Source organism: Urtica dioica, chromosome 6 (genome assembly GCF_054948205.1).
Source record: "Urtica dioica subsp. dioica isolate 48M chromosome 6, U.dioica_male_clone48M_v1_H2, whole genome shotgun sequence".
Lineage (NCBI taxonomy): Eukaryota > Viridiplantae > Streptophyta > Magnoliopsida > Rosales > Urticaceae > Urtica > Urtica dioica.
This window is the reverse complement of record NC_142761.1, coordinates 43,834,994-43,859,936: the sequence shown is the minus strand read 5'-3', so window position 1 is coordinate 43,859,936 and position 24,943 is coordinate 43,834,994. Positions and strand designations below refer to the sequence as shown.

Sequence of the window (24,943 nt, the reverse complement as noted above, 5' to 3'; positions counted from 1 at the left end):
CATGTTCATGAATTTGTTCTTCCTTTTTTTTTATATATATAATCTGGAAACAACCTTCCACTGAAAAGAGTGAAAATCGACAAAAAGGAAAAGAAAATCTCAAATCATGTCTGTTTTTTGTTCTTTTTTATCTTTCTAACCTCTGTCGCCAAAAACAAGGGTGCTTTATCGCGGAGATACGTACTTGCAACTTTGCAAGAGAATCTTCACGCGTATCATTGTCACGATATGTCCTCAAATCACTTGACATTCTCGTTTTCTTTCTTCTTCTCGTTTTGTTTTAAACTTCGATTCCCGTATCTTAACAAGTTAGTTTCTTTCACGTGTGCAATTCAAGAAACTCGACCTCTTTCACAGGAAGACCCGCGGCCACGTTAAGCCGATTCAAAACCTCGAACGCTGCGAGGAAATCCGGGTTCGACGTATCTCCGGCGACGAATCGCCGGAATTTGTTACCGTCGACTTCGACGGAACTCCAACCGGGCGTCTTCTTGACCCCGGAGTCTCTCATGGCCTTCCTCAAGACCCCAGACTCGTCATAGCCTCCGAGCGAAGCGTAAGTGTTGGCCAAAAGCATGTAATTCCCGCTATTCCACGGCTCCAACGCCAAAAGATGTCGCAGAGCTCGCTCGCCGAGCTCGGCGTCTCTGTAAACGTTCGAAGCCGAGAGAAGAGACCCCCAAACCGCTGCGTTCGGTTCGAACGGCATCGATTCCATGAGCTCGATCGCCTCGTCGAGACGGCCGGCTCGGCCGAGCGAATCGATAACGCAACCGTAGTGCTCGATCCCCGGCCGAATCTTGTATCGCGAGCCCATTTCGTCGAAGAACCGGCGAGCCGTGTCGACCATCGCGGCTCGGCTTAGAGCGGAGAGCAGCGAGAGGAACGTGGCTCCGTTGGGCTCGACCGATTCGCTCTCCATCCGTGAGAAAGCCTTCACGGCCTCGTTCCCGAGGCCGTGAAGGGCTAGCCCGGATATCATCGCGGTGTAGGTCACCGCGTTTCGCCTCTCCCCGACGGCTTCGAACACCGATTTCGCGTCTCTCACGCTACCCGATTTCGCGTACATGTCTATGAGCGCGTTTCCGACAGCGAGCTTCGAGGAAAAGAAGCCGCGTTTCACGATGTACCCGTGGACTCTCTTCCCCGACACCAACGAGCCCAGCTGAGCACAAGCCGACACGACCGCGAGCATCGTGACCTCGTCGGGCTCGGCTCCGTCGGCCCACATTCTCTCGAAAACCCTCGCAGCCTCTCTCGGCCGCCTCGCCTGAACAAACCCGGACACGAAAACAGTCCAAGAAACCAAATTTCTCTCAGGCATTTCATCGAACACCTTCCGAGCGGATTCGACATCGCCCGCCTTTGCGTACCCGGCAAGCATGGCGTTCCAGAGCGCCACGTGGGTCTTCGACGTCGTTTCGTCGAACACGTTCCGTGCGTCGCGGAGGAACCCCAATACAGAGTAGGTTCTGACCAGAGCGGTCGCGACGTTGACGTCGGAGCTCAGTCCGGCGGCGACGGCGTGGCAGTGAATCTGGCGGCAAGCCCCGGCGGCGGAGAGCTCAGCCGCGGCTTTCAGAGCGAACGGGATCGAGTACGTGTCGGGTCGAGAGCCCGAGGCGAGGATTGTTTTGAAGATGGGTAAAGCCCGGGAAGGAGATAGGACTCGGATCATGGTGTTGAAGAGGTACGTGTTGGGTCGGTCGGCGTGAGAGAACACGGCGTCGGCGTAGAGCGTGTGGCCGAGAGAAGAGCACGAGTCGACGAGGCGAGAGAGGAAGATATTGTCGCCGTGAAGACCTGTGGAGATCAGAACGCCGTGGAGTTGGTGAATGTGTCTCAGAGAAGTCCATTTTTGTCGGAGTAGTGATGAAATCACGTCCAAACTGATCATGCTTTCTCATCTCATTCTCATGTTAGTCACTTACTCTATTGGAGCCAGAAGTTACAAATCATGCATCAAAATAAAAAGGGAAAGTTACGAAAATGTCGTTTTTAGGGTGTAATATTTTTAAAATAGCGTTTATTTTAAATCCTTTCAAAAATAGCGTTTTTTCAAATTTAAATAGATTCTAAACAATAAATAAAGTTAAATATAGCCCAAAATAATAAACAAATAAAATACTGTAGATATTTAGAAAAATCAAGAAAAATGACCGGTTTTCAACTTAAAAAAAAACACTATTCTTTGCAATAAAAATTTTAAACACGCAATTCTTGAGATAAAGCATAAAAACATGATTTAAGCATTATGGTGGCATATAACGTCAAAATTTAGGGTTAAATTAATATTTCTCTCAATTTTATTTAGTTAAAAAATAGTAATTAAACCTCTGAGATTTAATAAAACTTTGTTAGGCTCTTGAAGCTCGAAATACTCTTATGTATGTGAATTGGTTCATATCATATGTACTAGATAGTGTAGACCTTGTAGTTTTAGGCATGCATGTCGTAGTCGGACTGAACATATCTCACTGGTGATGGTGTGATATCTCGATACACATGATATAATGTGTTCGACAATTATCATGAGAAGAATAAAATGAAAATTATTGTTTGTATTGATAAAATAGGATACAAAGGGTGACACGACCTTTCGAGAGAACTAGTGCTCTTCAAGGGAAAATCAGAAGCGTGACTAATTGACAGAAATGACTTCCAAATCCCTCTTTGTCACTTTTATAGCCAATGACAAGTAGCTAATAAAACATCAAAGCTCTATATCTTGTGCAACGACACTTTTGCCTGGCTATTGGAAGGAAATGGAAATTTCATTTCCAATAAGCCACCTTCCATTGTTTATTGGAAATGGTATTTCCATTAGGCATTTTGCTGCCTTCCATTGCTTATTGGAAATGGAATTTCCGTTAAACTTAATGGAAATCCATATTTTCATTAACTTCCAATAAGGAATTAAAAAAAATAAAAACAATAACAACTATTATGTGAGTCAGCGACATAGGCCTCAATGCCTCATGAAAGCAACGATCTTATTTCTCTTTCCCCTCTGTTTCGGCATTAAATCCTTCCGACACCATCCACCACATCCTGCCATCCTGCCATTTCCGTCTGCCATTCGGAAGTCAGCTGCCACGTTCCGTGCCACGCGGGAAGCGGCAGTTCCGATAGGTTGTCTTCACGTGCGGATTTCCGTCCTTCCGTGGGCTTCCGTACCGACAAGCCAGGATGGCTCCTAAACATGACTATTGCATCATGGAACAATACTATATCCTTTTTTTTCTGACTAGAATGCTATTTCATTTGCAATTTGGTCATAATCATCATTCGGATACAAAGTCTCAAAAACACGGATTACAGCTAAAACTTGCTGAAGTTTCATCGTGCGATCGTTGGGCTGTATTGCAACTTTGGATTTAGATCATATTTCATAATATCTAGAAATTTTGATCATGTTTGTTAAGAATTGTTTGCTTATGATGAGTTAATGCTAAAAATAATAGGCAAGAAATGTAGCTTAGTGGTAAGCACCCTCTTTCCCAAGTAAGGACATAGGTTCGAGTCACAATGTACATAAAAAAGGGTTATTAAGTTATATAGCCACACGGTTATAGTGAATTGGGATATAGCCCACCTTTCGTTAATTTCTTGTAAATAGCCAAGTTAACTTATTAACAGATTAATAAAATACTTATTTAATCCAGTCAAACATGTAAAAAATGTAGTTAATAGGCTGCCACGTATGTAAGTTGGTTATTTACAAAGTATTTACCAAAGGTTGACTAATTTACAATTCCTATAGTTTAGGTGGCTTACATAGCCAACTATGTAAAAAAATGTAGTTAATAGGCTGCCACGTATGTAAGTTGGCTATTTACAAAGTATTTACCAAAAGTTGGCTAATTTACAATTCCTATAGTTTAGGTGGCTTACGTAGCCAATTTTTTGTAAAAAAAAATTATAAAAAAAAGACAATTAATAATTAATTTGTGATAAGAGTTATAAGCCCTAATTAGGTATACTCACGTTAATAGGCCAATAATTTTGTTTTAACAAAAAGACATCCTTATTTAAGATCCAGCAAGTTGAAACAGAAAATTGTGAAATGATGACAAAATCTTAGACCATGTTTGTTTATTAACTTGAAAACTGTTTTTTACTTTTCTAACTAAAATAGTTTTATAAAAAAACCGAATCCACTGTTTGTTTGATGATTCTCATAATACAACTTAAAAAGTTTTCAAACTGTTTTCTGTTTTAATGAAGAAAATCAGAAAACAGTTTTTAGGTGTTTTTCAATTTTTTCACTAAACTTTTTTAACATTTTTTATATATTTTTTAATATCTCCTCTTGACATCTCCTTCTCTTCTATTAACATCATTTCATTTTCCTCACTTTTGATTATCGAATTTGTTTTCGTTCCTTGAAAAACTTAAAGTTGTGTTTGGTAGTTAACTCAAAAAGTTTTTTGTTTTCTGTTTTCTAATTTTTGTAGTTGTATTGAAAAACTGTTTTGTAGTTGTTTTCAAAAAGTTGTTTGGTACAGTTTTCATTTTTGTTTTTGAGAAAGTGAAAAAATTGAAAAAAAGTGTTTGGTATAGTTTTCATTTTTGTTTTTGAAAGAATGAAAAGAGAAGATGAGGAGAAAGATGAGAGAAGAGAAGAATTTTTTTTTCAAAAACACCTTTTATTTGTTTTCAGTTTTCTTTACTTTTTTCCAAAACAACTTCAAAATTTTTTGAATTTTTTTTCCGAAAACACTTTACCAAACATGTTTTCAATTTTTGTTTTCAATTTTTTCAACTCAAAAACTAAAAAACAGTTTTTGAGATGAGAAACAAACATAACTTTAAGTTTTACAATTATGACAAACTTTAAACAATTGGAACTCCACTTTACATATTGTTAATTGGTCGTGATCCTCTCGTCGAGCACATAAGTTTTCACTATTTTTAGTCAACATTAGTTATTATCAAAATTTGATATTTGTTGTATTGACTACAAAGACAAACGGTGATTTCCGATGAACTTGTGAACAATCATTATAACTAAAGGTACGACTATTATATTCACAACAAAGACTTTTAATTAGTATATATCTCGACGCCTAATTCGTATGTGAATTATTACACTACAATTACAAAAAACTGAAATCCTTACCAAACAGTTATTTGAAAACAACTGCAAATTAAAAATTTCAGACTACAACTATATGAAAACAAAAACAGAAAACAGAAAACAAAAACAGTAAGAGTGAACTACCAAAAAGACTATTAACAGTTAAAGCAACTTAACTTTCATAAACAACCTCTTCAAGTTAGTGATTAGGCTGTTTAGATGCTACATATTATTATTAAAAAAAAAATGCTTCTTTGGAAAGGAAAAAATGCTACAAAATCAATAATTAGGGACTAAAATGAAAAAAAAGGTGAGAAAATAATTGAATCTTAAAAATGTGAGATTATTTGCGCCAAAAATCTATAGAATAAGAAATGGTATACTTGTCCACTTGAGATGGTCTAGTTTTTAAATTCTATGTTCGTGCTATTTTTCATTTGAAAATTGGGACCCATCTTTGTATGCCAATATTGATGAGTCTCATGCTAAATATTTAGTGTAAATATCATATATCTGAATTTTTAGATTGATAGCAAAGGATGGTATATTGGAGTGTGGGTTTTAAGTGTAAGCTAAAAGCTTCTTTTTTTTACATTAGAGACGTTCTAACATTGATTTATCTCAGTTGCCCCATGTTCGCAAAGTTGACTTTCTGTTTCCACGAAATCTCGAAGTGGTTTTGCTATCAATGCGAGGAATCTTCAGTGACATTGAAGCTACATCCGGGGTGGTATAGCCCTGATTTCATAGGCTTTTTTTAAGAATATATAAAGCTACAATTATTATCTACAAGTATCTAATTAGTTTTATTTTGAAAGATGAGCTATTATTTTTTGGATAAATTACATAAATGCCCCTTGAACTTTTAACCATTTACTTTTATTTTTCTTTTATTGCGTTGACATTACAAGCAATGACGATCTAATTAGCTTCGAAGTTGCATTCTCAGAACTCGAAACACGCTTCCGAAAAGAAAATACGAAGTCATACAGTAATAGTATGAAGGACATCATCGTTACTTTATCATTTGTTATTTCACGAAAGATAATTTTGGGCCCAGTCTGTCTTTGGATCCGTCAATAGTAAAAAGAAAATAAAAATAAAAAAATCCTAAAACTCGACGACCCATCAAACAACCCAAAACAACAAAGTTGAAGAAACCGTGTGATATCAATATATATATATATTTTTTTTGAGGAAATGTGATATCAATAATTCAAAAGCGAAATTTCTCCCTCTTTTCTTGTGCATAGAAAAAAAAGCCAATATTGCTTTGTGCTTCCTTTATATATTAAAAAACTAGTCACATGCAAAGTCACACTTTTGTTCTTTTGCTCTTCTTCTTCTACTTTCCTTTTACTATCCTCACACAAAATCTAATCTGCGCTTCAGGGAGCGATCGAGATATCGCCGATCTTGATAATCGTCTTCTCACAGATTCTCGGAGGTGTCTGGATGAGCTCAACCATATAGCACGTTGCAAGAAGACCTACAAAGTGGACCCCACAAACATACGGAACCATCTGGGAAGCCACAAATTAAGCTGCGTTTTCAAGACATCAAAGGCGCTTCAGATCGAGAATCTCTGGAAATCACTGCGAATTAATACGGCTGGGATTTAGGGTCGAGGTAAATTGTTTTACATTGACATATTAATCGCTGCGAATTTGTTTAAGGGAGTAACTGCTTTTTATTACAAGAAAGTAAAACACTATAAAAGTTAAAAAAAAAAAAAAACAAAAGTAGAGGAGCGCACCTATTAATTTTATTGTTATAGCAGTAAACTCTAAACTTATATGTTCACATTATAAACTAATTACCTTCCATTTAGTTTGCATAAACAAACTTTACATAAAGTCACGATCTAATAAGCTTTCCTTTACATTTCTGATAGAAAACTCTTGATATCAGTTGATATTTTATAGTTATCAGACAAAACTAGCCACGCACAGAGTCACAGTCTTATCTCAGTATTCTTTCTTCTTCTTCATTCCTTTACTATCCTCACATAAAATCTCATCTGCGATTCAGGGAGCGATCGAGTTATCACAGATTCTCGGTGGGAAGCTACAAAGCTGCATTTTTAAGAACGCAAAAGGCGCTTCAGAAACGACTGAGAGCTCATCCGCCTGGGATTCAGGGGCCAGGTAAATTGTTACTAACTAATCACTGAGAATTTGTTTTTGCTGAATTAAGTCGAAATTTTTAGACGTATTTTCAACTGTAATCTGTGAGAGTATGAAAAATAACAAGACTAAGGGAGCAACTGCTTTTTTATTACAAGAAAGTAAAACAGTACTAAAAGTAAATTAACAAAAGTAGAGAAGCGCACATAGTAATTTATTATTGTAGGAGTAAACTATAAAAGTTTGATGATTCATGAACAGACTGGAATCCAAACAAATTCATATTGAAATAAAATGACATTACAAGCAAGGGCGTCCAGTGTGTTGTTCCCCTGGCGTGGAATTCTCTCGAACCTTGTTGAACACAAATTAGAGCTAATATATATATATATATATATATATATATATATATATATATATACGTATATAAATGTATTATTTATGGTTTATTATACACAAATTAGCTATTTTAACGTACACTTTTATATTGGGGTTTTTTTTCCGTATATTTTATATATTTTTTAAAAAATAAAATCCAACATCCAGATCCAGGTAATCCAAATCATATATACAGTTATATAATCTTAAAAGGTTTAAGTAAAACATAATCACACCATGATAATCCAAAATTATTTACTTTTGTTTTGTGTTTCTATGGTAAATTACCGTATACTGTGTTTGGTCTTACCTTCGTTTTACTTTGAATAAACTAGCCTCACACAAATTCACTATGCAAGCTTTCCATATTTCAGATAAGACCCTTTGATATTTTTGGAGGTTGATCACTTATGGCTTCTTCTTCGAGTACCTCTGTCGATATATACGACGTATTCATCAGCTTTCGAGGCACGGACACACGCTGGGGCTTTATTAGCTTTCTTTGCGACGCTTTGCGCGATAAAGGAATAAAGGCGTTCATAGACTCGGATGACCTCAAGAAAGGAGACGAGATCTCGCCTGTGCTTCTAGAAGCGATCAAGGCATCGGCGATCTCGATAATCGTCTTCTCAGAGAACTATGCCCAATCTCGATGGTGTCTGGATGAGCTCAACCACATCGTCCGTTGCATGAAAGAAGATAAACAGCGTGTTATACCCGTGTTCTACAAGGTGGAGCCCAGGAATATACGCCACCAAAAGAGAAGCTTCGAAGTTGCATTCTCAGAACTCGAAACACGCTTCGGACACGACTCGGAAAAGTTGAAGATGTGGCGGGAATCTCTGAGAGCCACTGCAGATTTATCCGGATTCAATTCGGCAGACGCGAGGTAAATTACTCGTATTTGATATCCTTGATAAATGGTTTTAGTTGTCATAAACCTTAAGTACAGCTTTTAAATCATTTTTTCTATTATCATTGTGGTTATTAAAACACAAAAATACAAAAGTTTTATCACCCAAAAAGAAAAAAAAACACGTTATTAGGGGAGGTCAAATTAGTGATTATATCTGGGACATATTAGGGAAATTGATTCTCCCCACTTGAGGACACCTAGGTCCGTCCATGGTCATGAATTAAAAATCAAACCTAATTTGTAGTCGTCATGAAGATTTCATTTGGAGTATAATCGATCCAAATATTTAGACTATAGTCGTCACAAACTAGATAGCACTTGGCCAATCGCGGGATAATACAGAGAGGCTAAAACTCGAAAAATCAGAATTTAGAGTAGATATCCAAAGACCAATACTCCTGAAAATACTGTGCCAGAGATCTTCGGGGTAGAGAAATATAATCGGCTATTTTTTTTTTAAGAAACGTGGACGGGACCACGAGAGTTTTATTAATGAGCCCTCACTTGTGACGGAGGAATACCGTGGTTACAATTATTACAAAAAAGAAATAGAAACATAAAACAAGAGGATTGTATGAGGTATAGATTACTTAGTCTATTTGTGATATCTATTCCCCTTGCAATCTTTTACAATTAAAGAAGAAACTTGAATTGGTAAATCTAAATAGTCTATAAGACAACAATGATTAATAGAATGACCGTATTTGCTAAGGGCATCTGCCACCATATTTTCCTCGCGGTACACATGATAATAGTCGCAAAACCCTGTTTTTAATGCATATTCATTTTACAAAGAGTAATAGATGTCTAATTTTTTTTTTATAACTTAATATTAACAAATATCTTTAGTTACTCATAAGGGTTTTTCAATACTGACCCTTAAAGTATAAAATATTTATATAAAAAAGAAGTATAAAATAATTTAAAGGTTTGATATAATACACTCATTAACTTTGTAAAAAAAAAAAATCGATGATATGTTTATTGACTACAGATTATTTACATTTTTCAGGTCCGAGTCCGAGTTGATAAAAGAAATTGTTGAATCTGTCATGAAAGAATTAAAAATGTTAACTTCTACTTCTAGTTATGATACAAATGGTCTTGTTGGAATTGATCACAATTTGCATGTTATAGAGCGATCTTTATGTGTCAACTTAACGAACAAGGACACTCGTGTCATTGGAATTTGGGGAATGGGCGGCATCGGAAAGACGACAATCGCCCGTGTCCTGTTCAACAAATTCTGTAATGGATTCTCTGGTTTCTCTTTCCTTGAAAACGTTAGAGAGGAAGTTACGAAGCACCAATCCTCGGACCTGCAAAGGAGAGTTTTCTCGGAACTGTTGAAAGAGAAGAACTTGACACACGTCACTCATCGCGAAAAGGATAGACTCCGCCAAAGGAATGTTCTTTTAGTCCTTGACGATGTCGACAACGTAAAGCAATTGGACCTTCTGGCCATAGATCGTGAATGCTTCGGTCCAGGTAGCAGAATTGTTGTGACGAGCAGAGATTCACAAGTGCTCAGGGCTATCAAAGCCGACAAAATACATGAAATTAAGGACCTGTGTTTAGGGGATGCTCGTCGGCTCTTTCTCTCGAAAGCTTTTGGTAAAAAAGAAGATGAATCTCCGGCCAAGAGATACTTGGAGTTGGCGGAGACAATTGTTGAGAAATACGCCAAAGGCAATCCGTTGGCTCTCACGGTTTTGGGTCGGCACTTGTATTCAAGGAGCATCAAAGAATGGGAAAGCGAAATGAAGTTACTTGACTCAACTCCAAACCATGAAGTCCAAGACATACTGAAAGTGAGCTACAACGGACTGAGCCAGAACAACAAGGACATGTTTCTCGATATTGCCTGCTTCCTTAAAGGCAAAAACATGTATGCGTTCGAGAGAATACTCGGGTACAGATATTCCGGAGTTGTTGCGGGAATCAGTGTTCTCATTGACAAGGCTCTCATAACTGGGGGTGAATATGAAGCTATACGGATGCATGATTTGATCCAAGAAATGGGCCAAGAAATTGTTCGTCGAGAATCAAAGGATCCGGGAGAGCGCAGTAGATTGTGGTCTACATTAGATACTTGCGGTGTCTTGGAAGAGAATCGAGTAAGTCATGCTTATGAATATCAAGATCCTTTAAAACTTGATTGCAGTCACACTTTATTATCATTTGTATAATAATCATAATGTGGTCATTTTTTTTTGTATGAACTGTGATTAGGGGACACAAAAAATTGAAGGAATTTTCTTGAAGAGTATGCCACAATCTGACATAAGCCCTCTAGTCTTTAAAGAAATGCGCAATCTGTGGTTTCTCTATATTGATTGGTCTTCGTACAACGGCAAAATTTTATTCCCTGAATATCTTGATTTCCTTCCCGCTACACTGAGATATTTCAAATGGATGGGTTGCCCCTTGAAATGCTTGCCAGAGAGTTTTAATCCGAAGAATCTTCGTGAGGTGTGCATTGAAAGTGACAAACTTGAACGGCTTTGGAGCCTGGAATACAAGGTATTGTTTTCCGGTATTTTTTTAACACAATGGTTCATATTTTCTAGCGTTCAAATTATTGCAATTTGACCCTTAAACTTTTTTTTTTTTTATCTAGCGTTCACCTCCTTGAACTTCCATTCATATTTTCAATAAAAAGGGCACATTCCGAATGCTTAATAAATTTGTAATCCATTTTTTTAGAAATTATCTATTTATTCAACATAAAACGCTAAATAGCTGTTAAATAATTAACTTATTTTATTTTTTGTATAAAATAGTTTGTTATATCACTACAGTACGCTAGAGAAGTTTGATATCGGTTCGAATCACAATTTTTTAAAACTTCAAGGTCGGATATCACTAGCTCAAGGTACTAAGAAGCGTATTTGTTATTGTCTGACTCACATAAATCACGGTTCACTTTTTCATATAGGATTTGCAAAAGTTGGAAGTCTTGATTCTCAATGGTTGCAACAATCTAAGTCAACTCCAGGACCTCTCTCACACCTCAAACCTCAAGCACTTGAATCTTGCTAATTGCAGCAACCTGAGTCAACTCTCGGATCTCTCTTGCAACTCAAATCTCGAGGAGTTGAATCTCACTAATTGCAGCAGCCTGAGTCAACTTCCTGACCTCTCTCGCAACTCAAATCTCAGGGTGTTGAATCTCACTAATTGTAGCAGCCTGAGTCAACTTCCCGACCTCTCTCGCAACTCAAATCTCTTGAACTTGAATCTCACTAATTGCAGCAGCCTGAGTCAACTTCCTGACCTCTCTCGCAACTCAAATCTCGGGGTGTTGGATCTCACTAATTGCAGCAGCTTGAGTCAACTTCCTGACCTCTCTTGCAACTCAAATCTCTTGGTGTTGAATCTCACTAATTGCAGCAGCCTGAGTCAACTTCCTGACCTCTCTTGCAACTCAAAACTCTGGAAGTTGAATCTCACTAATTGCAGCAGCCTGAGTCAACTTCCTGACCTCTCTTGCAACTCAAATCTCTTGGAGTTGAATCTCCCTAATTGCAGCAGCCTGAGTCAACTTCCTGACCTCTCTTGCAACTCAAAACTCTGGAAGTTGAATCTCACTAATTGCAGCAGCCTGAGTCAACTTCCTGACCTCTCTTGCAACTCAAATCTCATGGAGTTGAATCTCCCTAATTGCAGCAGCCTGAGTCAACTTCCTGACCTCTCTTGCAACTCAAATCTCTTGGAGTTGAATCTCCCTAATTGCAGCAGCCTGAGTCAACTTCCTGACCTCTCTTGCAACTCAAAACTCTGGAAGTTGAATCTCACTAATTGCAGCAGCCTGAGTCAACTTCCTGACCTCTTTTGCAACTCAAATCTCTTGGAGTTGAATCTCCCTAATTGCAGCAGCCTGAGTCAACTTCCTGACCTCTCTTGCAACTCAAAACTCTGGAAGTTAAATCTCACTAATTGCAGCAGCCTGAGTCAACTTCCTGACCTCTCTCGCAACTCAAATCTCGAGCACTTGAATCTCACTAATTGCAGCAGCCTGAGTCAACTTCCTGATCTCTCTTGCAACTCAAATCTCAAGTACTTGACTCTCACTAATTGCAGCAATCTGAGTCAACTTCCTGACCTCTCTTGCAACAAAAATCTCAAGAACTTGACTCTCACTAATTGCAGCAGCCTGAGTCAACTTCCTGACCTCTCTTGCAACTCAAATCTCAAGTACTTGACTCTCACTAATTGCAGCAATCTGAGTCAACTTCCTGACCTCTCTTGCAACAAAAATCTCAAGAACTTGACTCTCACTAATTGCAGCAGCCCGAGTCAACTTCCTGACCTCTCTTGCAACTCAAATCTCATGGAGTTGAATCTCACTAATTGCAGCAGCCTGAGTCAACTTCCTGACCTCTCTTGCAACTCAAAACTCTGGAAGTTGAATCTCACTAATTGCAGCAGCCTGAGTCAACTTCCTGACCTCTCTCGCAACTCAAATCTCGAGCACTTGAATCTCACTAATTGCAGCAGCCTGAGTCAACTTCCTGATCTCTCTTGCAACTCAAATCTCGAGGAGTTGAATCTCACTAATTGCAGCAGCCTGAGTCAACTTCCTGACCTCTCTTGCAACTCAAATCTCAAGTACTTGACTCTCACTAATTGCAGCAGCCTGAGTCAACTTCCTGATCTCTCTTGCAACTCAAATCTCGAGTACTTGACTCTCACTAATTGCAGCAGCCTGAGTCAACTTCCTGACCTCTCTTGCAACTCAAATCTCGAGTACTTGACTCTCACTAATTGCAGCAGCCTGAGACAACTTCCTGACCTCTCTTGCAACTCAAATCTCTGGGACTTGAATCTCACTAATTGCAGCAACCTGAGTCAACTACCGGATCTCTCTCGCAACTCAAATCTCGAGCTCTTGAATCTCACTAATTGCAGCAGTTTGAGTCAACTTCCTGACTTCAAATCTCAAGGTATTTCTATTCATATTAATGTCTACAATTTCTGTTAATCATATAAATGTCATGTCTTTCTGTTTGCTAGATCTGAAAAAATCTTAGCATATAATATACACCGCCATTTTCAATAAATTTGCTAACACTACGAGCTGCGAAGGTCTCAAAGAGACAATTATTTTGATACAAATGAAGATATAGTTCTAATACGTGGTATATTTCTTTTTATTAACGGCGGGAAAAAATACAATATAAAAAAAAGTGGACTTTAATATAATTTTTAAACATGTGAATATTTTCATTTTTTATATGGTAATAATAGTATATCTCTAATTTTGTGGCCAGGTAAGGCTTTATCTGAATGCAGGGGAAGGCTTCAAGGTGACGGATATTATGGTTTATGGTGATCGGGAATGGTAAGCTCCGTGACTGTTGACTTTATATTATGTTAGCGCGATAAGTTCTTGATTTGGAGAATCGTGTCAGATTGCTCTGCGACTTCCTGGAAATTGTGTGTGGTTCAGTGAGGCATTTGGTTATGGAGGCTGAGATGAAAGGGCTTCATTTGGCGCTGATTCTTGCAAAATTTCACAATACTAAGAGAGTTATTGTCGAAGGAGACAATCAGGCTATCATGGATGGCTTTATGAACAACAAACCGAGTCGAGATTGGAGTAGCTTTGCTCTCCTTTTTACTTTAATTTTAAGTTTGTTAGTTGATTGTTTCGAGTCTTGTAATTTTCAAATGGACAGTGAGGAAGTCACTTTTCGTAGCTCATTCGCTTTTTAAATGGGCCGTGAAATTACGACTTTCCGATTTTGTATCCTTACCCGACAACCAGAGTTTTAATATGAGGTAGTGGGCTACTCTTTCCTCTCCGTCGCACCTATTTGGGGATGGGGATGTTTTAATGAGGCCTTGTTTTCTTTAAAAAAAAAATCGACAACCTACGTTCATATTTTCAACAAAATTTTTTGCATTCTTGGTTATTTTATAAAAGATATTATTGAAATGATTTTATTATAAAGATAGGTAAACTCCTGTTATAAACATAACTTATTTTATTTTAGTATATTTTTACTAATTATTAGTAACATCAATGTATCGAGTACTCATTAAATTTAGTTATTACTTCGGAACAACAATTATTATTATTATTATTATTATTATTATTATTTTAATATGAATGTAAGTTAGTAAAGAGGATACCGATGCAAAAATCTATAGCTCAAGAGGCTAGTACGAATGGAAAAAAAGGGGTCAAAGTGTAACTATCTGACACTACCACGCGCCACCGTTGCCAAAATGCCTATCTTAAATTTCCGGACACTTATACTTCCAGGCTAATTACGTAAATCACATTTTTATTTGATACAAGATTTGGATATTCATACGGAACAATTTCTTCGCCGACACCGACGACGAGTACGGCGTCTGTGGGCGGTGCCGAGTTATTGTCCGCCGTCGCGTTCGGAAACTTGTAGCGGTGAGAGTGGTGGCCATAAGGGTTTGGGTATTGGGTGGGCTCGTCATTCTTCGGCTTATCGCAAGCGGCATTCTCGTCCTCCGACTCCTCGAATAAGAACCAATTGTGACTCAGAGGGCCAATATCACGTTTTCTCAAACGCTTGGTGTGCGATGAGATTTTCTGCGTTGTTTGGTCCTTGTGGGGCGGTGTTGGTGCTGTCCGGTGCATAATGGGCACGTTGTTATGGTTGTGGCGTTGGGGCGCACTGTGGACGTTTGTATCTTTTCAATATACAATTCTTTCATTCTCTCGTTTAAGAATCTTACTCTCTTCTGACTTCGAGCAGAGCATTTGGTCTATTATCTGACTAACCAAACATGTTCAGAGCTTGTAAAAAACTGCAACAATGACAATGACAACGAACAGAGCCATCTTCAGCTTGAAAATTTGACTTCGAAGTCCCGCATTCTCGGATTCTAACATGTTTTTCCTCCTCAGCAAACCGGGAATGATTTGCTTCGATCTATAGCACATTTCTGGGTCTATCCATTTGAAATACCCGCACCCACCATCTTCCTGAGAAAACAAACACAAAGAGGTGACTTTTCGGCGAAAACAAAGACACGATTCACAATCGTGATTCGAGAGCTTACCTTTTTTGTGATGCAACCGTGGAACCTCCTTCCAGGATTCAAAATTGTCCACGAAGCGCACTCGCGAACAGGAATGCCACAGTAGCAAAGCTCTGCCATGACTGCAAGATCGCGACTTGAAGTTAAGCAGACGAGAGAAGAAGCAATTTGGGGTCCTTTTCTTATTTAGGGATTTCAAATTGTTTTTCTCATTTTCTACCGATTTTATATACAAATATTAAGTTGGTGGATTTATAAATGAATTCAATAAATAGAATAAATAAGTTGGTACTCGAATTTATGTTAGATTGAGACACATGGATTTTCGTCCAAATGTATCGTTAAAATGAGTAACGTCGGTACTAGAAATGCAGTTATCGTGTAGATATCGACGTCTACAGTTGTAGTAACTGTAGACCTATAATATCTACAATTGTTACAACTGACATTCCTGCATAGCAAAAACGCATATCTGATTGTTATTATCGTGTATGAAAAAAAATTAAATGTCGACAATGAGACTATTTGTATACATGTATACCTACAATTACACCAATTGTAGATATACATGCCTACAATTCTTGTAATTATAGACATATAGGTCTACAACTTCAGTTGTAGTAGACGTATTAGTCTACAACAGCTGAAGGTGTAGACCGATATGTCCACATTTACAAGAATTGTAGACATGTATATCTACAATTACAATAACGACGTATAACGGGGACAGTCTACAATTTCAGAGATTGTAGACATGTATGTCTACAATTCAAGAACGCGAAAAAAAACTCAAACGTCCAAAAACACGAAGAACAACACACAAACAAACCTAGCAACAAACAACACAGAGACGGCGGGTAATGGCACCAACAAACCCAGAACGACAAAGACCTAAAACCCAGACAACAAGCACACGAAGACAAAGATGACCGACGAAAAAAAAGCTTTCTTTTAAGATGCACGATGATGACGTTGAACAAACATGTTCTCCGAAACCCAGAAACTCAGAAACCCGACGAGGATGAACGAAAACCCAGAAACTAAAAGAGAGGAGAGAAGACGACGACGGCAATGAACGAAAGAAGCTTACTTTTAGACGACAACGAGGTGGCCGAGAGCTGAGCTTCACTTCAGAGACACACGCAGCTCATGGAGGAAGTTCAAATGTCCTTCACACGCAGAGAAAAAAGAGAGGAGAGAGAGAGCTGTGAATGACACAATAAACAAGACGTACTAGAATTCTTATTGAGCAAGTTTTGGTTTAGGTCTTGAATGAACAAAATTAAATTTTAAAGGGCAAACTGGGTATCAAAATATTATCTCTCCTCAAAATACTACCAAAAGTGTCCAAAATTAAACTACTCTATATTTTTGTCTAAACTACTGAAATGACTACTACATCCGGCCATTTCCCTATTTAATTGTTGGGATTTTTGTGATTTTCTTCCATTTCGGTATCATGGATAATTCGGCATCAAATTCTCTCGAACCTTGTACTTGAATACAAATTAGAGCTAATATATATATATATATATATACACACACACACGTATATAAATGTATTATTTATGGTTTATTATACACAAATTAACTATTTTAACGTACAGTTTTATATTGGGTTTTTTTTTCCGTAGTATTTTATATATTTTTTTAAAAATTAAATCCAACATCCAGGTAATCCAAATCATATTTACAGTTTCTTTGTTGTATATAATCTTAAAAGGTATAAGTAAAACATAATCACACCATGATAATCCAAAATTATTTACTTTTATTTTGTGTTTCAATGGTAAATATTTACCGTGGCCAAAATGCCTATCTTAAATTTCCGGACACTTATACTTCCAGGCTAATTACGTAAATCACATTTTTATTTGATACAAGATTTGGATATTCATACGGAACCGTTTCTTCGCCGACACCGACGACGAGTACGGCGTCTGTGGGCGGTGCCGAGTTATTGTCCGCCGTCGCGTTCGGAAACTTGTAGCGGTGAGAGTGGTGGCCATAAGGGTTTGGGTATTTGTTAATTTTTTCGCATTGTTCACAAAAAATAAATACAACTTAGAAAAATTTTCCAAGTTAAAAAAAGTGAGTAAGAAACCAAACAGCTTTTTGATAACCGTTACAGCTGTACTAAACTCAGGCCAAAATTTAGCTTTTGGAAAACTACAAAAATTAGAAAACTATCTCACAAATCGACTAATGTTTGTTTGAAGCCTTATACAAGATATTACAGAGGAGCAGCAATGACCTGTTACTGGTTTAAACCATATCGTTATTGAGCCAAAACAAACATAAATAACGTTTATTTACGTAGGAATGCAAATAAACAATTCCTAATCAAGAAAAAAAAAATCGATACCTAATTTAGATCCAGCAAGTAGAAAAAGGAAACTTGTCTGAGAAATAAAAAAAAAAAATCTAATAACCGTAACAACTGTACAAAACTCGGGCCAAAATTTAGCAAACTAGGAAACCAAAAAATACAAAATAAATAGAAAACCCTCTCACCAAATGACTCATGTTTTGTTTGAAGCCTTGAACAAGATATCACAGTCTCTTGTTTACCCGACCTTATCTTTTTCTCCGTATTTCTTCTGCAAAAACTTTGAACCGAGCATTTGGGTTGAGATAGCATATTCAGTCCTTATGGAGCTCATTATTGTTTTGCTCGGCGGGGAGGTATTTTATACCCACCAAATCACCAACCCGGCCAATCACCTGAATCATATATCAACCCAAAAAACATCTCAAGGCACAAAAATCAAGTATGACATTGGTAACTCTAACTAGGACGCTCAAAATGCCTACATATATATAGATTTTTGTATAAAATAGTCAGTTTACCTCCAATGCTGTTAGTAGATCTTCTCTCGAATGAGACGCTGAAATGCATATACGTGCCCGTGCCAATAGCAACGGGGTCGCTGGAAACGCCACCGTTACAACAGCGACCTGTACCCGAATCGTTTAGTAAAAAGAATAAAAATAAAATAACAATATCATTTACTGAAAAGATTTAACGGAATCCCATATAGCTGGACGATGGACTCACATTCTGCTTGAGGCACTCTCGCGAGAAGGCGGGTATTTTGGCCGGGTTGTAAAGCATAATCGGCATAACCGGAGAATCGTTATCTCCTAGAACCTCGAAACCCATTTTCTGCAGTTCTGACCTGAAGAAGTTACTGTTTTCCCTTATGCTTCTGAGCTTCTGAGCTCCTGGCGAGATTTAAAAAAAAAAAAAAAAAAAAAAAACGTTACTTGGACACTTTTCGAACATATTGAAGATGCAGATGAGATTATAGGTCATTGCATATAAATAACTTCACAAACAAACATAACACTGAGTGATAGTAAGAGGAAGAGAGTCCAAACCTCTGTCTGTACCATCCTCTCCAAGAATGACTCTAATGGCGGATATTATTTGTTCCGCGGCCGGCGGTGATATCGAAGTAGCGTAAAGATGAGCAGGACAAGTGTACTTCAAGTATTGGATTAGCTCCTGCGTATAATCTAAATTAGTTTTTTTTTTTGGCTAACAACGTGATTGAAAGAGTTATGATAAGAAGTCGGGACATTGAAAAACAAACCTTGGATCCTGCGATATAGCCACCGCACGAGCCGAACGATTTTGTGAAAGTCCCCATCATGATATCGACATCAGCGGGGTCCACGCCTAAGAGCTCACGAACACCCCTTCCACTCTTACCCACCGCCCCGATGCTGTGGGCCTCGTCCAAATATGTATATGCCTATAAAAAAATAAAATAAAAAAGTAAATCATGAGCAAAGATTGCTTCATTGGCTTCAAACTTCATGCAATGATTTCAAGCTTTACTCTCTGGGCACATCTGAAGAGAGAATTGAGCTAGCGGAATAAATTTTTTGGTGAAAAGGTTTTTGGGGGGTGTCCCATTTTTTTTTAATGGTCTCTAGGTTTTGTGTGTGGGCTGGTGTTGAGGGTTCGTTTTTCGTCCCCTATCCACAATTTTTGTAACCTGGCTTATTGGCCTCTGTTACTACAAAGGAATTCTTTTTTTTTTTTTTTTTTTTTTTTTTTAAAAGACAAAAAAAGAAGCAAAGATCGCTTCATTTGTAGTTAAAGCAGAGCCAAAACTCAGAAGCGAGATTGTTCGTGTTAGCAACATCTCTAGTTGTATCGGTCGAAAGATAGTTTTGTCATACTTTCGAGAGCACTGTTCTTTGTCCTAAAGGAATTTCTCCCTTGGCTCACAGCTCTTTCACTATTAGCAGATCTTATCTTTATATCATTTTTACATAGTTTATTTTATTTTTTTTTTTTACTTTTTCTCTTAAGTGATTCATCATAGGAGACAAAGATAAACGTGAGATAATAAAGGAAGAAGAAAAAAAAACCTTGTATTTCTTGCAGACTGCTATGATCTCGGGAAGCTTACAAAGCTCGCCTTCCATGCTGTAGATTCCCTCAACGATGACCATGATCTTTTTCCACGGTCTGTGAGTTCTCGGCTGTCCATCCGCAATCTGCTCTCTCAAAACCTCCTCCAAATGAGACGGCGCTGTCAAAGACAAGGAACGATATGAGCAAATCTGAGCAAAACATTCAAAATATAGCTACTTATTATACAACTTACTGTTGTGTTGGAAGACGCGGATTGTAGCTCCAGACCCGCGCGCTCCGTTCACGATCGAGTTGTGGTTCAACGAGTCACTGATAATCAAAGAGCCCTGAAGAAAATCCATTAATGATGATAAGCTCGTCACTCATTCATAATTTCGTTCATCGAATAACCAAACAAACAAACAAAAAGAAGGAAAAAAAAAAAGATCAAACCTTGCGCATGAGAACACGAAGAATAGCGGAATTGGTGACATATCCCATTCCAAATACAATGGCGGCTGGCTTTCCCACGTAATCAGCCACGCACTTCTCCAGCTCTTCGTGCAACCGAGTCGTCCCTGCAAAAATAAAAAAAAAATTCACTAATCATTTATTCATCTACTCAATTGTGTTTTTTTTTCCTGCATAAATCTCTAACGAAAAAAACTAGAAAAATAAAAATAAATTCACAAATCATTCATTCATCTACTCAATTGTGTTTTTTTTTTTTTCCTACATACATCTATAAAGAAAAAAAAATCACAAATCATTCATCCATCTACTCAATTTTGTTTTTTGTTTTTGTTTTTGTTTTTTCTGCATAAATCTCTCACAAATCATTCATTCATCAACTCAATTGTGTTTTATTCTGCATAAATCTATAATGAACAAATTTCACATATCATTCATTCATCAACTCAATTGTGTTTTTTTTCTGCATAAATCTATAATGAACAAAATTCACATATCATTCATTCATTCATCAACTCAACTCTGTGTTTTTTCCACATAAATCTAAAAAAAAAAAAAGACGAACCGGCATCGACGCGGGAGCTACAGGTGCTGGGAGAGTACGTGGCGAGGGATTGGAGTACACGTGGCGTGCAATACTCGTCCGCCGCGGCGAAGCCGAGATAGTTGTACGATCCCAAGTTCAAGCACCGACTCGAATTCTCGGTTCTCTGGAGCGTCTCCGAGGCCGTGAAGGGCTAGCCCGGATATCATCGCGGTGTAGGTCACCGCGTTTCGCCTCCCCCACACGGATTTCGCATCTCTCACGCTACCCGATTTGCGTACATGTCTATGAGCGCGCTTCGAGGAAAAGAAGCCGCGTTTCACGATGTAACCGTGGACTCTCTTCCCCGACACCAACGAGCCCAGCTGAGCACAAGCCGACACGACCGCGAGCATCGTGACCTCGTCGGGCTCGGCTCCGTCGACCCGCATTCTCTCGAAAACCCTCGCAGCCTCTCTCGGCCGCCTCGCATGAACAAACCCGGAGACGAAAACAGTCCAAGAAACCAAATTTCTCTCAGGCATTTCATCGAACACCTTCCGAGCGGATTCGACATCGCCCGCCTTTCCGTACCCGGCAAGCATGGCGTTCCAGAGCGCCACGTGGCTCTTCGACGTCGTTTCGTCGAACACGTTCCGTGCGTCGCGGAGGAACCCGAATACAGAGTAGGTTCTGACCAGAGCGGTCGAGACGTTGACGTCGGAGCTCAGTCCGGCGGCGACGGCGTGGCAGTGAATCTGCCGGCAAGCCCCGGCGGCGGAGAGCTCAGCCGCGGCTTTCAGAGCGAACGGGATCGAGTACGTGTCGGGTCGAGAGCCCGAGGCGAGGATTCTCTTGAAGATGGGTAAAGCCCGGGAAGGAGATAGGACTCGGATCATGGTGTTGAAGAGGTACGTGTCGGGTCGGTCGGCGTGAGAGAACACGGCGTCGGCGTAGAGCGCGTGGCCGAGAGAAGAGCACGAGTCGACGAGGCGAGAGAGGAAGATATTGTCGCCGTGAAGGCCTGTGGAGATCAGAAAGCCGTGGAGTTGGTGAATGTGTCTCAGAGAAGTCCATTTTTGTCGGAGTAGTGATAAAATCACGTCCAAACTGATCATGCTTTCTCATCTCATTCTCATGTTAGTCACTTACTCTGCCAGAAGTTACAAATCATGCATCAAAATAAAAAGGGAAAATTACGAAAATGTCGTTTTTAGGGTGTTATATTTTTAAAATAACGACTATTTTAAATCCTTTCAAAAATAGCATTTTTTTCAAATTTAAATAAATTCTAAACGATAAATAAAATTACATATAGCCCAAAACAATAAACAAATTAAAAAAAAACTGTAGATATTTAGAAAAAAAAAATGACCGGTTTTCAACTTAAAAAAAATACTATTTTTGCAATAAAAATTTTAAACACGCAATTCTTGCGATAAAGTATAAAAACATATGATTTAAGCATTATGGTGGCATATAACATCAAAATTTAGGGTTAATTTAATATCTCTCTCAATTTTATTTAGTTTTAAAAAATAGTAATTAAACCTCTGAGATTTAATAAAACTTTGTTAGGCTAATGTTCTTGGAGCTCGAAATTCTCTTATGTTATGTGAATTGGCTCATAGTCATATGTACTATCTAGTGTAAACTTTGTAGTTCTAGGCATGCATGTCCTAGTCGGACTGATCATATCTCAAAACACTGATGATGGTGTGATATCTCGATACACATGATATAATGTGTTCGACAATTATCATGAGAAGAATAAAGTGAAAATTATTGTTTGTATTGATAAAATAGGATACAAAGGGTGACATGACCTTTCGAGAGAACTAGTGCTCTTCAAGGGAAAATCAGAAGCGTGACTAATTGACAGAAATGACTTCCAAATCCCTCTTTGTCACTTTTATAGCCAATGACAAGTAGCTAATAAAACATCAAAGCTCTATATCTTGTGCAACGACACTTTTGCTCCTAAACATGACTATTTCATCATGGAACAATACTATTTCATTTTTTTTTCTGACTAGAATACTTTTTCATTTGCAATTTGGTCATAATCATCATTCGGATACAAAGTCTCAAAAACACGGATTACAGCTAAAACTTGCTGAAGTTTCATTGTGCGATCGTTGGGCTGTATTGCAACTTTGGATTTAGGTCATATTTCATAATATCTAGAAATTTTGATCATGTTTGTTAAGAATTGTTTGCTTATGATGAGTTAATGCTAAAAATAATAGGCAAGAAATGTAGCTTAGTGGTAAGCACCCTCTTTCCCAAGTAAGGAAATAGGTTCGAGTCACAATGTACATAAAAAAAAGGTTATTAAGTTATATAACCACACGGTTATAGTGAATTGGGATATAGCCCACATTTCGTTAATTTCTTGTAAATAGCCAAGTTAACTTATTAACAGATTAATAAAATACTTATTTAATCCAGTCAAACATGTAAAAAAATGTAGTTAATAGGCTGCCACGTATGTAAATTGACTATTTACAAAGTATTTACGAAAAGTTGGCTAATTTACAATTCTTATAGTTTAGGTGGCTTACGTAGCTAATTTTTTGTAAAAAAAAATTATAAAAAAAAAGACAACTAATAATTAATTTGTGATAAGAGTTATAAGCCCTAATTAGGTATACTCACGTTAATAGGCCAATAATTTTGATTTAACAAAAAGACATCCTTATTTAAGATCCAACAAGTTGAAACAGAAAATTGTGAAATGATGACAAAATCTTAGACCATGTTTGTTTATTAACTTGAAAACTGTTTTTTACTTTTCTAACTAAAATAGTTTTATAAAAAAACTGAATCCACTGTTTGTTTGATGATTCTCATAATACAACTCAAAAAGTTTTCAAACTGTTTTATGTTTTAATGAAAAAAAATCAGAAAACAGTTTTTAGGTGTTTTTCAATTTTTTCACTCAACTTTTTTAACCTTTTTTATATATTTTTTTAATATCTCCTCTTGACATCTCCTTCTCTCCTATTAACATCATTTCATTTTCCTCACTTTTGATTATCGAATTTATATATATATATATTTTTTTTGAGGAAATGTGATATCAATAATTCAAAAGCGAAATTTCTCCCTCTTTTCTTGTGCATAGAAAAAAAAGCCAATATTGCTTTGTGCTTCCTTTATATATTAAAAAACTAGTCACATGCAAAGTCACACTTTTGTTATTTTTTCTTATTCTTCTACTTTCATTTTACTATCCTCACACAAAATCTAATCTGCGCTTCAGGGAGCGATCGAGATATTTTGGGTTTTAATATCTGTAATTAGAGAGAGTTATGTCGTTTTCTTATTTGTGTCGTTTCTTTATTTCTCAGCTTGTATAAAAGGTTTGACTGAACCTAGAATCAAATCCAATCAATTCAATACATTCATTTTTCATTCCTCTCTGTTTCTCGAGTCAGATATTTTCTCTCTCTCTCTCTTTCATTCTTTGCCATATTCAAGAATTCAAGATGGTATCAGAGCTCTTCCGCGCTATCTGAAATCGTTAAACGCCTTTTGATTCTCGTCTCTCGAACATCAAGCTTCTCCTCATCGCAATCATGGAGGATTCAGAAGTTTCATCGATGGAGAATCAAGCGACTCGTGCTACTGGATCTTCGAGATCTAGGTCAGTTCTTGAAGATCCGTTCTCGCCGTATTTTCTACATCACTCCGATTCCAATGGAGGAAGTCTCGTCTCCAATGTCTTGATTGGCACAAATTACCTTTCATGGAGCCGGTCGATGCTAATTGTTCTTGAATCCAAGAACAAATTAGGCTTCATTGATGGATCCATAACCAAGCCTTCTCCTGATGAATCTGACATGCTACGCCTATGGAGTCGCAACAACAGTACTATCATCGCCTGGATTTTGAATTCGGTCTCCAAAGAAATTGCTGCGAGCATCCTGTTTGGAGGTACTGCGAAGGAGATATGGGATGATCTGAGAGATCGGTTCCAACAGAGTAACGGTCCAAGGATTTTTCAGCTCCGGCATGAATTCACCAATCTTTCACAAGATCAACAGAC

At 37.9% G+C, this 24,943-nt stretch overlaps 3 protein-coding genes across 5 annotated transcripts in view; 1 reads left to right on the top strand and 2 right to left on the bottom strand.

Annotated features, from left to right (window-relative positions):
* Positions 1 to 1,969, bottom strand: LOC149394454 (Pentatricopeptide repeat (PPR) superfamily protein). The gene has a single exon (XM_089617197.1). It carries the CDS (start codon positions 1,895 to 1,897, stop codon positions 320 to 322), a length of 1,578 nt encoding a protein of 525 aa, XP_089473323.1. The 5' UTR covers positions 1,898 to 1,969; the 3' UTR covers positions 1 to 319.
* A 4,362-nt stretch (positions 1,970 to 6,331) lies between these two features.
* Positions 6,332 to 24,943, top strand: part of LOC149394448 (uncharacterized) — a 100,603-nt gene continuing 81,991 nt past the window's right edge. Inside the window, exons 1-8 of one of the 3 annotated variants that reach the window (XM_089617176.1) lie at positions 6,332 to 6,709; positions 7,112 to 7,227; positions 7,944 to 8,473; positions 9,513 to 10,617; positions 10,733 to 11,023; positions 11,439 to 13,446; positions 13,774 to 13,844; positions 13,915 to 14,254. In XM_089617176.1, coding sequence (XP_089473302.1) covers positions 7,995 to 8,473; positions 9,513 to 10,617; positions 10,733 to 11,023; positions 11,439 to 13,446; positions 13,774 to 13,835 — 3,945 coding nt within the window. In that variant the 5' untranslated portion in view covers positions 6,332 to 6,709; positions 7,112 to 7,227; positions 7,944 to 7,994 and the 3' untranslated portion in view covers positions 13,836 to 13,844; positions 13,915 to 14,254. Of the gene's footprint in view, positions 6,710 to 7,111; positions 7,228 to 7,943; positions 8,474 to 9,512; positions 10,618 to 10,732; positions 11,024 to 11,438; positions 13,447 to 13,773; positions 13,845 to 13,914; positions 14,255 to 24,943 lie in introns of those variants that run through there. The other 2 variants (XM_089617175.1, XM_089617177.1) reach the window with 2 other exon arrangements.
* On the bottom strand, positions 17,728 to 22,010 carry LOC149394453 (long chain base biosynthesis protein 2a-like). The gene is made up of 10 exons (XM_089617011.1): positions 21,195 to 22,010; positions 20,935 to 21,106; positions 20,352 to 20,476; positions 20,152 to 20,245; positions 19,913 to 20,076; positions 19,126 to 19,287; positions 18,911 to 19,037; positions 18,588 to 18,754; positions 18,380 to 18,487; positions 17,728 to 18,253 (listed from the first exon to the last, which is right to left on the bottom strand). The coding sequence occupies exons 1-10, from the start codon at positions 22,008 to 22,010 to the stop codon at positions 18,173 to 18,175; spliced, it is 2,016 nt and encodes a 671-aa protein (XP_089473137.1). The 3' UTR covers positions 17,728 to 18,172.

Coding starts and splice junctions, on each gene's coding strand:
- LOC149394454 (XM_089617197.1), bottom strand. CDS start 1,897: ATGATCAGTTTGGACGTGATTTCATCACTACTCCGACAAAAATGGACT.
- LOC149394453 (XM_089617011.1), bottom strand. CDS start 22,010: ATGATCAGTTTGGACGTGATTTTATCACTACTCCGACAAAAATGGACT. Junction 20,477..20,934: donor TAGCTCCCGCGTCGATGCCG/GTTCGTCTTTTT, acceptor TTATTTTTGCAG/GGACGACTCGGTTGCACGAA. Junction 18,488..18,587: donor GAGAGTGCCTCAAGCAGAAT/GTGAGTCCATCG, acceptor ATTCGGGTACAG/GTCGCTGTTGTAACGGTGGC.